The following is a 16739-nucleotide window of genomic DNA, read 5'->3' on the forward strand; positions in this document are numbered from 1 at the left end:
AAAAAATTGGTCACTCAATCCATGAGTGTTTGTAGGATACTGCTGTGCACAAATACAGTACAGTCAATCCACTTTAAAATATATTCTGTGAAGCGCTTTGATAAGGTACTATATCAAATGCACGGAAGGGTTATCCAGAGTGCTGAGTTAGGCAATATATTGCATATATATATATATATACACACACACATAAATAAATGTTGCTGAAATATTAAAAGTTTGATAACTTAAGTGGTTAGTGATAAGTTAAATCAGGGTCAAGTTATCAGGAGTTTACCGTATTATTATTAAGGCAAACGCTTTGGCGTTAGAGGAACATACGTAATCTACCTTGTCCACTGAGAACTTTACTGGTTGCAGTCTCTTTTCCTTATTCCATTTTCCCACCTTTATTACCCTAGTTTGATGCGGAATCAAGTGGACTCTTAAAGGGACAACAGATAAATACCTCCAGTATTAGTTAACCGCGCAATATCCTATGTTTTAGTGTGGAAAGAAACATCAGCTGTTCCACGTGAGGGAATGCTAAGCTTTCACCTGGTTTCCTTTTTTTTAACTTTTCAATCGTAGCCTTTAAAGCGTGTATCTGCAGTGACCAGCAAATTGGTGTCTGTTCAGTTGCAAGCATCCCACAGTGATCATGTGACCCAGTCTGCAAATAACTTCTATTTATCCTAATAATCCTTGTATTTATCATTAATCCATGCCCTCTGTTCCACCATCGGTGGCCGAGCTTTCAGCCAGTACGCCCCGAAACTCTGGAATCCTCTTCCTCTATCCCTCTGCCTTGCTCCCTTCTTCTCCATCTTCAGGTCGTACCTGAAGACCTTCCTATTCGACCGTGCCTATGATCGCCTTTCCCCTTCCGCCAGCTCAGTGTCATGCTCCGCCACTATCAAGCGCTCTGGGACGCTACCCTGTGTGAAGGGCGCTATATAAACGCAAGTTGTTGTTTATTGTCCTGTAGCTCAGTGGTTAGAGCACTCGCTTTGCAAGCGAGAGACCTGAGTTCAATTCCAGACAGGGCGAAAGCTTGGGCAAGTTTCCTTACTCCACACACCTAATAATAATCCCTCCAAAACCAAAAACAATAATAAATTGGTCAGTTTCAATCTACGACTGTTTGTGGGACATTGCTGTGCGCAATTGGCTGCCGCGTTCGCCCACAAATATACAGTCAATTCACTTTACAGTGTGTTCTGTGAAGCACTTTGGGACGTCCTCCCGACGTGAAAAGCGCTATATCAAATGCAAGGATTATTATTATTATTATTATTTGATTTCACCTTATCACTGTGGTTCAGACAGCTCAAGGTCCTTTGCGGGATTTTACTCTGAAGTGGAGTGACTGTGTATCTGCAGGCAAACGCGGCAGCTGATTTGCGCACAGCAGTGTCCCACAAACAGAGAATTGAGTGGCCAGTTTTATTTGGGGGATTGTTGGCCAGGACACGGGAGAGAAACTCCTGTCTTTTTTTGATTAGTAGGTACCATTGGATCTTTAACATCCACCTGAACAGGCACAGGTGGGACCTCGGTTGAATGTCTCAAGTTGAAATCGAATCGGAGAATAGTGGCTGTACAACAATGCATTTTAATTTCTGAACCTGCTGCAAATATCCTTATATATATATATATGTCACATATATATATATATATCTTCTTCCTTGTGATGTCTCACAGCGAAAGCCTGGAAATTAAATTTCAGAGTTGTGATTTGTTTGTTTCGCTCCCCGGTTAGCTGACCGCTGCCACAGTAACGAACGCCGAGGGGAAGGGCAAAGCCCTGCCACGATAAAGGCTTACCCTCGGGTCTTTTTCCAGATGTCTCTTATGGTGAATGCTGCGTCTTTGCCTCGTCTTAGGGATCCCGCTGTGAGTGAACTGATACAGTCCCTCTCCAAAAGGGACCTGAGGGGATAAAGAGAAAGCATTTGGAAGAGGCGTCAGAATAACAAACCCCGAATAAGCGCAGGCCTTTCTCACGTGCGCCCCACACCTCCAATGTCCTTTCCAATCAGTTTTTTGCCATCCACGTTCCCAAACCAAAAAGCCAAGGGATTGTAGGTTCGTTCACCCGGAATCCTTAATTCCCCCCAACATTTATTCACCAGCACCAAAATGTAGCCAAACTGTCTGCAAAAGACTGTTTGCATTTGCGCAGGGCCCTTCAGGTGGGACAGTGTCTCGGAGAGCCACACAGTGGATGCCGAGCAAAGGAGAAGGGCGGAGTGACCACAGGTGCGATGAAAAAGATAGGTCTAAGGTGGGATTTCATCATCAAGTAAAAATAATCATTTTCACTTACAAATACACAGTCACTGCAGTAAATCATGTGAAGTGCTTTGAGATGTCCTTCCAATGGGCAAGGCGATGTATCAAATGCGAGGATCATTATTAATAATAATAATCTTGCACTTGATATAGCATTTTATCATGTCTTCGAGACGTCTCTAAGCGCTTCACAGAATATACTGTAAGGTGAATTGACTGTGTATTTTGTGGGTGACACGTGGCAGCCAATTGCGCACAACAGCCAATTGTGTCCCACAAACAGTCATGGATTGAGTGACCAAACTATTTTTTATTGAAATTACAATTTTATTTTATTACCCACGGAAAAGCGATCCGCCAATCGACTAACAAGCGGGTTCCTACTTACTGCGAGGAAAAAGGAGGCGTGTGGAGTAAGGAAACTTTCCAACATTTAGCCTGCCCGCTTATTTTGTGGATAATAATAATTATATAATAATAATCCCTATAATAATGTGAATAGCGCTTTTCACATCTTCTAGACATCCCAAAGCGCTTCACAGAATATATTGTAAAGTGAATTAACTATATATTTGTGGGCGAACGTAGCAGCCAATTGCGCACAGCAATGTCCCACAAACCGTCGTAGATTGAAAATGACCAATTTTATTATTATTTTTTTGTTTTTTGGAGGGATTATTATTAGGCGTGTGGAGTAAGGAAACTTGCCCAAGGTTTCGCCCTCTGCCTGGAATTGAACTCAGGTCTCTCGCTTGCAAAGCGAGTGCTCTATCCACTGAGCTACAGAACTCCACAATGAAATGTAGCAGTCAAATGTGCACAGTATTGGAATTATTTTATTATGATCGTAGGTTTTAAATTGCTCAAAGTCTTTTCTTAGAAGGTTTACGACTTTGTACCTGAACACCCCCCATCCCTCCAACTCTTTCCAATTATAGCTTCTTAATCCCCTGCTGTCTTCAGTCCTCTGTAACTTATTCATGCCATTCACTCAAAGCTCCTAAAGAATCTGACTGGCACTCACAGATCTGTATGACACGCTTGATAATGTGTCAAGCAAGAAATGCTACAATTACAGGCACCGCTGTCACAACAAGGTTCAAAATACCTTCAGAGACTCTTTGCAATTGTTCCAATTTGAAATACCAGCTCAAAACAATGATTAACTCCAGGGAGAATATAATTGGAAAAGCTAAACAGCAAAACTTTGCATGGTGTTTTGGCTGAATAGTTTTTTGTGGTTTGTCAGAAATAATCTGTGAATTACATTGGGAAAGGCTTCAATATGGAAATCACCCATTGCGTGTTTTATTAACATATTTCTGATGACTATATCCCTAAGGTTATTTTCTTCTAATAATTGTTTTGTCATGTTCCATTGAAATTATGCAAGAAATTCTTAATGTAGTGGAGGCAGTAACTTGATTTGGTTGAAATATCCCTCCAATATATTTGTAGGAACATTAAATCCTTGTATTTGCTCCAGCGCCTTTCACATCAGGAGGACATCTCAAATAGCTTCACAGGGTTTACTTTAATGTGTTGTGACTATGTATTTCGTGGACAACGCAGTAGGCAATTTGCACACAGCAACGTCCCACAAAAAATTATGATGTGACTCATTCAAAAATAGCTCCAGGATATGTAACCCTTTCTATTCAAGTACACACCTTATCCCCATGTTTAAAACTGCCCCACCCTCTGGAACCCCTCCATGTGGCACCCCCCCTTACCTCCTTCAAAGCCAATCTCAAGACTCTCCTCTTTGATCTTTCGACCACCCTCCATCCCGCTTGATTCCAACTCTCAGCTCGAGTGAAAACCCTCAACTGTCCAGTCCCTTGGGACGTTCTTCCGATGTGAGAAGCAAGCGCTATATAAACATAATTTTGTTGTGGTTGTGTTTGTTTGTCCGATGACTTTAAATTGGTGCCTTTAAGAATGAACAGACTCATCCTCTCCAATTGTTTTCTCCCGTGTAACCTATCAAGTTAGCTTTATTCATTCCAGCTATTGATTTGCCCGGAAGTGGACAGCCATCATGGGAGAGTGCTTTAGCTCCTTTCTCTAGCTCCCTACTATTAACTCTGATTAACTTCACTTTCAGACGCTCGTCTCGAATTCTTTTTTTCAAAAACAATATTCAGCGTGCCCAATTATTTCTCTAATTTGCTGCCCACTGGCTCTGCTCCTGGTCCGGCCTCCCTTCCTCTCACTGGCATTAAATAATAATAATAATAATAATAATTATCCTTGCATTTGATATAGCGCTTTTCATGTCAGGAGGACATCCCAAAGCGCTTCACAGAACACACTGTAAAGTGAATTGACTGTATATTTGTGGGCGAACGCGGCAGCCAATTGCGCACAGCAATGTCCCACAAACAGTCGTAGATTGAAAATGACCAATTTATTATTGTTTTTGGTTTTGGAGGGATTATTATTAGGCTCTGTGTCGAGTAAGGAAACTTGCCCAAGGTTTCGCCCTCTGCCTGGAATTGAACTCAGGTCTCTCACTTGCAAAGCGAGTGCTCTAACCACTGAGCTACAGGGCTCTGGTATAATAACACTTGCATTTGATACATCAACATTCACATCCGGAGGACGTCTCAAAGAGTCGAGGAATCTAATTTATTCCAGGAGATGTGAATACCTTCATGTCCCCGTGCCCCATCCACCTCAACATTAGCGGGCAGGCTTTCAGCCATTGTTTGCCTCCGATTGCACCAACCCCATCGAGGAGTCCCGCTGACTCTATCCTTCACTCACCTCGTTCAAGGTGAGTTTGCAGATCTACCTCTTTGACCGTGCTTTCAGGCATCTTTCCTTCCCCCATTACCCTCTTCAGTTTCTCCCCCCAACTCCCAACACCACCCCCAGCTCAGACTGTGTAAAGCACTTTGAGACATCTCCCTGAGGTGAAAGGCACTACATTAAATGTGCGGATTATTCTTAGCATTCATTCGGGGCATTGTATTGCGGAGTCCAGTAGTATGGTGGTTAGACCTGGGTTCAATTGTCTTACTTCACATGCCTCTGTTTACCTAGAAGAAAGTTGAAAGCTAGTTTTATTTGATTGGCGGATCACTCAATTCACAACTGTTTGTGAGACACTGCTGTGTGCAATCGGTTTCGCTCACAAAATATACAGTCAATTCATTTTATATATTTTGTGAAGCACTTTGAGACATCTCAATGACATGATAAGGCGCTATATCAAATGCAACAATTATTATTAGATTATTCAATGCAGGTCAGCCTGGCTCAGTCAGTAGTGCTCTGGCCTCTCAGTCAGAAGGTTGTGAGTTCACCCCCATGTTGGACACTTTGAGCTCGCAGTGTAGGCTGACACTCCAGTGTAGCCTAAAAGCAAGGAAAGTAAGTATGGGTGGATGCCCTTTATTGCACAGCTATTATTTTTATTACTTTCCATAATTCAGTTATATGAATGCAAAATTATATTTTTTAAAAATGCCTAATTTACTACTTAGATGAATAAATATAGACAGTGCGGGGGAGCTGGCTGTAAGGCTCTCAGTTGACCTGCTGTGCTGTTCATTCAACTTGAAATATGACATTGACTGAAAAGCTACAGATTATTTCACTGTCTCCCTGATTCACTGACAGCAAGCACACATCTGCAGCACTGTGCTGGCCAGTCTGCCTTCCTTCCTGTCTCCCTGGCCCAGTTAGTGCGAATTAATCAAAGCTGGGATTCAAATTCATGTCCTTTCTGATTTCAGGTCCAGCGATGACAGCTTTCGGTCATCTTTTCCACAGTGCAAGTGGAAAGCTAGGTCAAGTAAATATGTGGGGCAGATTCCAGGTTTCAGCCTGGCTCAGTCGGCAGCGCTCTCGCCTCTGAGTCATATCGACCAGTTCACTCCATCCGCTCAGCGGGCTCCTGGTACTCCATGTCCTCCGCCCGGCCCACCCTCACCATCAGCAGTCATGCCTTCAGCCTCTCTGCCTCCATCCTTTGGAACTCCATCCCACAGTTTCTTTGTCTCGCTCCCTCCCTTGTCTCCTTCAAGGCCCGTCTCAAGACCCTCCTCTTCGACCATGCCTTCGCTCACCTTTCTATCCCGACCCTCCCTGCCCTCCACCCCTCCTGATCCAACCCCCAGCTCGGGTCCAAATCCCTGACTGTTCAGGAACTTGGGTCATCCTCCCGACATGAAAGGCGCTGTATAAATGCTATTTGTGTGTTTGTCGGGATTTTGAGCTCAACAATCTAGACTGTCACACCAATACAATGCTGGGGGAGTGCTGAATCGTCAGAAACGCTGTCCTTCAGATGATATGTCTGCCTGTTTATGTCGACGTTAAAGATCCGGTGGTGCTATTCAAAAAGAGAAAGGAGTTTCTCTCCCAGTGTCCTTGCCAACAATCCCCCAGATAAAATTGGTCACTCACTGTCATGAGTCATACAACAACAAAATTACATTTATAGAGCGCTTTTCATGTCGGGAGGACGTCCCAAAGCGCTGAACAGTCAGGTGTCGGGGCCCGAGCATGGGGGAGGGGTGGTGAAGGGGTGAGGGAAGGCAGAGAGCTGGGAGGGCGACCAAAGGCACGATCGAAAAGAAGGGTCTTGAGACCGACCTTGAAGGAGTAAGGAGACAGTGACATAAGTGAAGCTATATCAAATGGCCAGTACACAGGGAGAAACTTCCTTCGCTAAGGAGTAGTACAATAGTTGTTCATTGACTTTGCTTGAGTTGAAAGCTTCACACGCCCGCCTTTGAGTAAGCGTTTTTCAGTGCGGTTTTGCAAACAAGTTGTTGCAACATTATGAACATTATGAAGAGCTCGGTTAAAAACATCGTGAAATCCAGTTTGTAGCCACACAAGTCCCAGTGGCTGAATGTGCTCCTGTGAAATCCTGCTTCATCCCAATCTTGTCACACTGTCCTCACTGAGTTTGGCTGTTAGAGCTTGAATAACACGCAGCATATCACTTTATATTACGTAAATGCTACCTTCACCCAGTGGTAACACCCAAAACAATTCAGTAGAGAGGAATTGCATCCCCAAACCACTGCATCCTGTTGCATGTGTCTGGCAGATGATACTCACATAGAGTGGGGATTATAGAAGGATTTACTTGGTTAGGGATCTCAGCAAAATAATTGGTAATGCCTGAGAACTGTCCTCCCTCTAAGGTCAGAAAAGGATATTGTGATGCATTGGTGACTCCAAAAGAGAGGGAAAAAAAGGAATGGATTTGTTGAGAAAGGTGGCTTGAAAGAACCGGTGAGGTCTAAACAGCGATTGTATCATGTATACATTAAACCAACAACCAGGTTCACAGAGTGTGTTACAGGGGTCAGTCCAGCACTTTCTCCTCTGGGTCAGAATGTAGTGGGTTCAAGCCACATCATTACTTTGAACTAACATAGTCTGAGCTGACACTCCAATGCAGAGATGGAAGTGTGGGGGGAAGTGATGCACTGCATTGTCAGAGGTGCCGTCCTTGAGAATAGATGTTAAACCAAGGTGCCATCTGCCTGTGCAGGTGGACATTAAAGATCCCGTGACACTATTCGAAGAGAAGGATATTTTAACATTGTAAAGAGTGCAGTATAGATTTGCCAGGATGTCACCAAGCAAGAGTGGACACTGCTATCAGAAAAGATTGGACAAATTAGAGTTCTTCTCTCTGGAGTTGAGACAGCGTTTCTCCTGGTGTCCTGGCCAACAAATCCCCAGATACAGTTGGTCATTCACACTTCACGGCTGTTTCTAGCTATTGCTGTACTCAACCTGGCTGCTACGTTTGCCTACAAATATAAAAGTCACTCCATTTTGCAGCAAACCCTGCAAAGTGTTTTGAGAAGTCCTCCCGACGTGAAAGGTGGTCGATCAGTTTCCCTCTCAAAACGTCTCAACTCCAAAGAGAAAAACTCTAACCTGTCTAATCTTTCCTGTGCACTCATCCCTGGTAAAATACTTGAAGAGTAAAACTCCTGGTGAAGAATCCCCTCTGCATACTGTCTCTGTTCCCTGCAATCACTTACTGTGACTTACTCTCTCTGGCTCTCGCCCTTTGAGATCATCTGTCTGACTTTCACCTTCCCTGGTTTGGTGGGGGGGAGGGGGGGATTGATTTTCACTCTCTCAGCGGTTTGTGAAAATGTTCCCAGTGCAGTTTGATCTTTTAAACAAGAAATGCTTCACGGAAGCTTTCTTCCACGGATGATGGAATGGGCTCAGCCTGGCTCAATTGGTAGCACTCTTACCTCCACACCAGAAAGGCCGTGTGTTCAAGCCCATCATTGGGACTTGGAGCTAACATACTCCAAGCTGATGTTCTAATGTAATGCTGGTGGAGTCCACGGCATTGTTGGAGGTGTCGTCCTTCGGATGAGATGTTGAACACCATGTCCTACCTGTCTGTTCATGTGGATGTTAGTTGAAAAGAGAAGAGTGTTTCTCCTAGTGTCCTGCCCAACAGTCTCCCAGGAAAAATATTAATCATTTCATTTCATGGCTGTTTGTGGGGACATGGCTATGCACAAATTGCCTGCAACGTTTGATTACAAAATACACAGTCACTACAATTTACAGTGTAATCATGTGAAGCACTTCAAGATGTCCTCCCAACATGAAAGGCGCTATATCAAACGCGAGGCTTATTATTTAGCATTAGCATTAAACAGGTGTGAGCTCAGCAAGGGAGGAAGAGCAACAGAGAAACATATCAGCTTTCCCTTTGCAGCAGGACATTTCTGCTGACAGAAATGGAACCTTCAAATACTTTCTGCTGTTTAAAAAAAGCAACCAACGCTTCATCATCAGCTTGTCGCAAAGTATTCCTCCCACACAAAACCAGGACAGGTCTTTTCTGGTGAGGGGGATGGATAACGTACAGTGTTTGAGGGAAAGGTTATAATAGGAGACAATTTAACTGGGTGGCATTTTGAATCCCATTAAACAAATCGGGCTGGAGATGCTGATCAGCATCTGAATAAGGAAGACAGGTTAGTTATCCGGTTCGGAGGCAGAGACCCTGTGTCAGCCCTGCAATCCTTGTCTCTCAGCTCTTCTCTCGGTTTCTATCATTTTCTGTGCTTCTTTCAGATCTCCAGTGTTGGCAATTTCCCTTTTAATCTTCAATTCGCTTTGGTTCAGTTCAGAGGTGACACCACCTCCCTACCCTAACCTTAACCCTGGCTCAGTCAGCAGCACACTTAATCTGAGTCAGAAGGTCGTGGGGTTGAGCCCAAACTCATGTAGCCCAGGTTGACACTCCGGTGCAGTGCTGGGGGAGCACTGCATTGCCGGAGTTGCTGTTCTTCGGATGAGGCATTAAACCAAGGTCCCGTCTGCCTGTTCAGGTGGACATTAAAGATCCCTTGGCACTACTTGAAAAGAGAAGGGAGTTTCTCCTGGTGTCCTGGTCAACAAACCCCCAATTAAAATTGGTCACTCACTTCATGGCTACTTGTGGAACATTGCTGTGCGCAACTGCCTGCGCCTTTCATCCACAAAATACAGTCATATCATTTTACAGTATATCCTGTGATGCACTTTGAGAGGTCTCGACGACATGGTAAATGCAAGTTATTATTAGTATATGTTTTTTGCAACCCTGCAGCATTAAACTCAGTCAAGACGGCTTGACTTCCTTTTGCCTGACTAATCCAAAGCTCAGAGGGACAGAAGTTTCAAAAAGCCAAGTCTGGAACCACAACTGGGGAGACATGGCACTCGGGGTCTAAATCTGCAGTATACTTTCTCAGCATTTCAGAGAGTGTGGAATTCGAGCCACAGTACCTCAGTACCTTCAACCCCAAACTTAATTTGAAAGTTGGTTTCTCAAGGGATTTATTTTCCTGCAAAGACGGCAGACAACCAGCTTCGTAACCAGCCTGAACTTAAATAATCCATTCAATTCTGCAAGCAGCCTCTGAAATGCCTAAGAAGAGTGTAAGATTATGCCCTAAGGTGGGAATTATTCTCCCCACAGTGTCCATATGTTGTCACCAGGCTTAGACGTCAACCATTGATCTATCTCCCCCCAGGCTTCAAATGCCACTTCCAAAAAACCCTGCTAGAATATGTGTATATAACAGCCATAACGCTACAGAACACACAGTCAGTACACTTAACAGTAAACCCTGCAAAGTGCTTTCAGACAGCCCAACGAAGTGATAAGGCGCTATTTCAAAATGCAAGGATGATCATAATTAATGTTATTCCTCTGGTGCCCTTGCATTGGATCTCCAATCACTGAGGATCCTGTGCCAGTCCGTTGCCTTTACATTTATGAGGCTTACTTTAACATGAGCGAAAAAAAACAGCTCCCTGGAGGGAGGGAAGGAAGGGGTGAAATGGCACTGGGAAAAAAGGTGCCTTCTACCTCTTTAGCTCATGTTTAAACACCGGGTAAAAACTTGATTGGAACCTTACAGATGCTGGCATCGATTAGTGGATCCGGGGAATGAATAATGAACATCAATTTGGAAGTAAATTAATGGACAATAAATGTCAGCTAAAGTAAACCTGCAGTAAATTCCATGGTTGGCATCAGCGGGGAAATGGCAAACTCTCTGCCTTGGCACCTGGTAATGGTTTGTTACCCTTGATGTTCACAGGTGATACAGAGTTCTGTAGCTTAGTGGGTACGCTACTCGCCTCGCAGGTGAGAGGTTCTGGGTTCGATTCCCGAGAGAGGCAAAACCTTAGGCAAGTTTCTTTATTCCACACGCCTCTGATTACTTAGCAGTAAGTAGGAACCCAGCTGTTAGTCGATTGGCGGATTGCTTCCCAGGGTTAATAATGCCCTCCCCCGCAAAAAAAATTGTCACTTAAGTCACAACTGTTTGCAATTGGTGCCACGTTTCACCAACAAAATACAGTCAATCCACTTTACAGTATATTCTGTGAAGCGCTTAGAGGCGTCTCACTGACTTGATAAGGCGTCGTATCAAATGCAAGGATTATTATTATTATTTAACCGAAACACACAAACCTGTGTGATAACCCAGAGGCCTGGGTGTGCAAAGCACCTGTAACAGCAGGCAACCTTTCCGTAACCTTTCCAGGCAACCGTCCACCCGCAACGTACACAGTCGTAGCTACGCTCCCCCATGAAATAGTCTCGATGACGCAGTAAGGCGAACGCAAATCGAACACAGAGGAGTATTTATTGTTCGTTCATTGACGAGATGCTGCCACCGATGTTTGTTTGTTTGCTTTAACCCCTTTCCTGCTGCCCACCCCCCTCTCCTGCCCAGCAAACATCAGCATCATTGTCAAGGAGACACATTTCAACAGAGGGACACTTTGAGCTACAATAAACCTCCGAGGTCACATTTCGTTTCATGCGTTTCATCCACAAAATGTGCAGTCAATCCACTTTACAGTATATTCTGTGAAACGCTTTGAGACGTCTCAACGACATGAGAAGGCTCTATCAAATGCAAAGATTATTATTATTGCTGATGGTAACATATATATATATATCAAAAGGGATTTGCGACGGAGAAGCAATCACAAGTGCAGGGATCTAACCACATTGTTACACAAGGATGCTACAATTTCACTTTTGTGGTACTCGCCCCCCCCCGGCTTTTGTCAAAAATCAAAGCAATTTTGGGACCCACATAATAATAATAGCAATAACAATAATGATAATAATCCTTGCATCTCATATAGCGACGTATCGTTGAGACGTCTCAATGCGCTTCACGGAACACAGCGCGGAGGGAATTGACTCGTGCATCTGCGGGCAAGGCAAACGGACCTGAAGCGATGAAACGAAGACGATGAATGAAAATGCACAAAGAAAGAAATGAGGAGATAAAGAAATAGATGGTGAAAGAAACGAACTGCAAGGAATGAGCGCACTCAGCAAATGAAAGGGGGTTTGATTGCAAAGAGGGAGAAAGGGCAGTGACATCCCAGGATTGGGTTCCAGTCAGTGAATGCACACACATAACGCACATAAACATACATAACACACACACACACAACACACAACACACACACATACCTTCCTGACGCCAGTGAAGCCTCTCTCTGCGGCCACTTCCTTGGCTGCAGCCTCTCCACTGTCCTGCAACTGGACCAGGAATTCGTTGGTGTAAACTCGCTCTTCGGCCGAGGAGGCTGTGAAAACCACTGCATTGAGGAAGAGAAAAGCCAGAGTGGCCCCAGCACTGGCACACCCCCACCTCATCTCTCTGGGCTTGTCTGTGTCTGTGTCTGTGTGTGTGTGTGTGTCTCTGTCTCTCTGTCTGTCTCTGTCTGTGTATCTGTTTGTATTGGCTCTGTGTCTCTCTGTGTGTGGCTCTGTCTGTGTGTGGCTCTGTCTCTCTCTGTGTGTGGCTCTGTCTCTCTCTGTGTGTGGCTCTGTCTCTCTGTGTGTGGCTCTGTCTCTCTGTGTGTGGCTCTGTCTCTCTGTGTGTGGCTCTGTCTGTGTGTGGCTCTGTCTCTCTGTGTGTGTGGCTCTGTCTGTGTGTGGCTCTGTCTCTCTGTGTGTGGCTCTGTCTGTGTGTGGCTCTGTCTGTGTGTGGCTCTGTCTCTCTGTGTGTCTCTGTCTGTGTGTGGCTCTGTCTCTCTGTGTGTCTGTCTGTGTGTGGCTCTGTCTCTCTGTGTGTCTCTGTCTGTGTGTGGCTCTGTATCTCTGTGTGTGGCTCTGTCTGTGTGTGGCTCTGTCTCTCTGTGTGTCTCTGTCTGTGTGTGTGTGGCTCTGTCTCTCTGTGTGTCTCTGTCTGTCTCTGTCTCTCTGTGTGTCTCTGTCTGTGTGTGGCTCTGTATCTCTCTGTGTCTCCTCTCTGTCAACGTGTGTGTGTATATGTAAATATATAATAATATATATTATTGTATATTATTATAACGCGCGTCTCTCTCAGTCTCTCTCTGTCAATGGGTCTTATCTCTGTGTGTCTCTCTGTGTGTGTCTCTGTGTTTGTCTCTCTACCTATATGTGTCTCTGTCTCTCTATGTGTGTCTCTCTGTCCACATGTATAGCTCTCTGTCTGTCTGTGTGTTTGTGTCTCTCTCTGTCTGTGTGTTTATGTGTATCTCTGTCTCTGTGTGTGTTTGTGTGTCTCTCTGTCTGTCTGTTTGTGTCTCTCTCTCTATGTCGTATCTCTGTCTGTCTGTTTGTGTCTCTCTGTCTGTGTCTCTCTCTGTGTCTCTTTGTGTGTCTGTGTCTCTCTGTCTCTCTGTCCGTATGCTCTGTCTCGGTGTGTGTCTGTGTGCTTCTCTGTCTCGGTGTATCTCTGGCTCTGTCTGTGTTTGTGTGTATCTCTGTGTGTGTTTGTGTCTCTGTGTTTGTGTGTATCTCTTAGTCCTTGTGTGTGTGTGTGTGTGTGTGTGTCTATGTGTCTCTCTGTATCTCCCTGTCTCTGTCTGTGTGTGTGTGTGTGTGTCTGTGTGTGTGTGTGTGTCTGTGTGTGTGTATCTCTGTGTGTGTTTGTGTCTCTGTGTTTGTGTGTATCTCTTAGTCTGTGTGTGTGTCTATGTGTCTCTCTGTATCTCCCTGTCTCTGTTTGTCTGTGTGTGTATGTGTCTCTCTGTCTCTGTCTGTGTGTGTGTGTGTGTGTGTCTCTGTTTGTCTGTGTGTGTGTGTGTGTCTCTCTGTCTGTGTGTGTGTGTGTGTGTGTGTGTGTCAGGGTGAGTGCAGCAGCCCCTCTGTGTGAGTGCACCGGGAGAGGATGGATGGATGGAGAGGGCACAGAGGGGATTTAAACCCTACAACAGTGCGATCCGATCGCCCTTCTCAGAGCTTCCCCATCCGAGCCCGAGGCGCTGCCGTGCAACTCGCCCTGCACCGTGTGCCAGTCTGCCCTGCCCTGCCTGCCCTGCCCTCCCTTCCCTTGCCTTCCCTTGCCTTCCCTTGCCTGCCTTAAGAACAGCCCCGCAATTTCCAGCGGCTGATCTATAATTCATGATGGTTTGGCTCAGGTTTTTTTCACTGGATCACGTCAAAGGCGCGTCAAACCCATTCAGCAGCCAAACCTCCTCAACTGGAACTCACACAAATTCCACCTCTTGCATTGGCAGCTCTCAGTGGGTGATAATAATACTATACTACTACTACTAATAATAATAATAATCCTAATAATCCTTGCATTTGATATAGCGCTTTTCACGTCGGGAGGACGTCCCAAAGCGCTTCACGGAACACACTGCGAAGTGAGTTGACCGTATGTATATGTTTGTGGGCGAACGCGGCAGCCGATTGCGCACAGCCGTCTCCCGCAAGCAGTCGTGGATTGAAAATGACCAATTGATTGTTGTTTTTTGGGTTTGGGAGGGATTGTTATTAGGCTCTGTGTGGAGTAAGGAAACTTGCCCGAGGTTTCGCCCTCTGCCTGGGATTGAACTCAGGTCTCTCGCCTGCAAAGCGAGTGCTCTAACGACTGAGCTACAGGACTCCACTAATGCTACTAATAATAACGAGACTTGTGTTTTATTTAGCTCCTTATCATGTCATCGAGACGTCTCAAAGCACTTAACGCAACATACTGTAAAGCGTACATTTTGTGGGCGACGCGACAGCCAATAACGCACAGCGGTGTCCCACAAGCAGTCGTGGATAGAGTTTAGCTTTTTAATTTTTTTTAAAAGGGATGATTACCCCCCCCCCACCACCGAAAGCGATTTGCCAATCAAGTAACACCTGGTTCCTACTTACTGCTGGGTAGAGAGGCGAGTGGAGTAAGGAGTGTGGAGTCCTGTAGCTCAGTGGTTAGAGCACTCGCTTTGCAAGTGAGAGACCTGAGTTCAATTCCAGGCAGAGGGCGAAACCTTGGGCAAGTTTCCTTACTCCACACAGAGCCTAATAATAATCCCTCCAAAAAACAAAACAATAATAAATTGGTCATTTTCAATCCATGACTGTTTGTGGGACATTGCTGTGCGCAATTGGCTGCCGCGTTCGCCCACAAATATACAGTCAATTCACTTTACAGTGTGTCTGTGAAGCGCTTTGGGACATCCTCCCGACGTGAAAAGCGCTATATCAAATGCAAGGATTATTATTATTATTATTATTAAGGACACTTGGCTGAGGTTTCGCCCGGCCCCGGGAATCGAACCTGGGTCTTCTCGCTTGTGAGGCGACTGTGCGAGCAATCTCGCCTCTTGAGTCAGAAGGTTTTGTGTTCAAACCCCGCATCAGGACTTGAAGTTGCGTAATCTAATTGACGCTCCAACACAGCACTGGGGTATGAGGCATTGTCCTTCGGATGAGACGTTAAACCAAGGTCCCATTCAGGTGGACATTAAACATCCCACGCCAATATTAAAACAGAAAAAGGTGTACTCATCAACAATCCCCCAAATAAAATTGGTTGCTCACTTTCTTGGCTGTCTGTCGGACATTGCTGGGTGCAAATTAGCCGCCCTGTTCGCCTGTATGTTACACAATTTACAGAACACTTTACAGCAAATATTTTAAGACAAACTCCAGATGTGAAAGGCACTACACCAAATACAAGGATTATTATTATTATTACTGTTACTCATGACAAATTTTAGGGGATCCAGAATTTGGCAAATTACTGAATTCCACCTTCATTTTGGAGCCAGATTCTTGCACTTCTCCAGGGAAAAAAAAAGCCAGCTTCAGATCAAAGGCAAAAATAAAGATTTTCACAAATTTTGAATGTTCTAATATTCTATGTAAACAGAGCAAATCTAGACCTGGTAGAATCTCCTCTGTGACTTTTAAAAGGGTCACCGAATGTATACATTTAATATAGGTTCCATGCCACTGTGGAGGTATTCTTTTATTTTGGTCAACTTGGGTGTCTGGCACGTAATAATAATTCTTGCATTTGATAGGGGCGCCTTAACACTTCATCAGAGCTTCTCAAAACGCTTCACATGTGGTACTGTAAAGTGTAGTGGCTGTGTATTTTGTCTTCAAATGCAGCAGCCAATTTGCACACAGCAACGTGATATCGGGAGAAAGTCCCTTCTCTTTGCGAATAGTGCCACAGGAACTTTAACGACCACTTGAAAAAGGGCAATGCAGCACTTCTCTAGTTTAGTATCATCTGCAAACTTGGAAATTGTACTCCCTATACCCAAGTCCAGGTTTTTTATATAGATCAAAAAGAGCAGTGGTCCCAGTGCTGACCTTTTGTCAAAACTATCTGGATTAAGTATCTGATTGTGATTCACAGGCAGGGCGAAACCTTGTGCAAGTTTCCTTACTCCACACGCCTAATAATAATCCCTCCAAAACAAAAAAACAGTAATAAATTGGTCATTTTCAATCCACGACTGTTTGTGGGACACTGCTGTGCGCAAATGGCTGCAGCGTTTTGCCCATAAATATAAAGTCAATTCACTTTACAGCATATTCTGTGAAGCACTTTGAGACGTCTCGAAGACGTGAAAAGCGTTATATCAAATGCAAGGATTATTATTATTAATTATTATTCAGAGTACACTATGAGCAGAAGGTGTGAGGCTTGAGCCCACAGTGTCTGATTCAAAGC

General features: G+C 44.7%; 1 protein-coding gene across 1 annotated transcript in view; it reads right to left on the bottom strand.

The window, feature by feature from the left end:
* pcsk2 (proprotein convertase subtilisin/kexin type 2) overlaps positions 1–12492 on the bottom strand; it is a 43172-nt gene extending 30680 nt beyond the window's left edge. Inside the window, exons 1-2 of the mRNA XM_007892282.2 lie at positions 12275–12492; positions 1807–1911 (exon numbers count right to left, since the gene is read on the bottom strand). Of these exons, the coding sequence (XP_007890473.1) occupies positions 1807–1911; positions 12275–12460 (291 nt within the window). The 5' untranslated portion in view covers positions 12461–12492. The remainder of the gene's footprint in view (positions 1–1806; positions 1912–12274) is intronic.
* Between the last annotated feature and the right edge of the window lie 4247 nt (positions 12493–16739).

Source organism: Callorhinchus milii, unplaced genomic scaffold (genome assembly GCF_018977255.1).
Source record: "Callorhinchus milii isolate IMCB2004 unplaced genomic scaffold, IMCB_Cmil_1.0 Scaffold3, whole genome shotgun sequence".
NCBI classification, from domain to species: Eukaryota; Metazoa; Chordata; class Chondrichthyes; order Chimaeriformes; family Callorhinchidae; genus Callorhinchus; species Callorhinchus milii.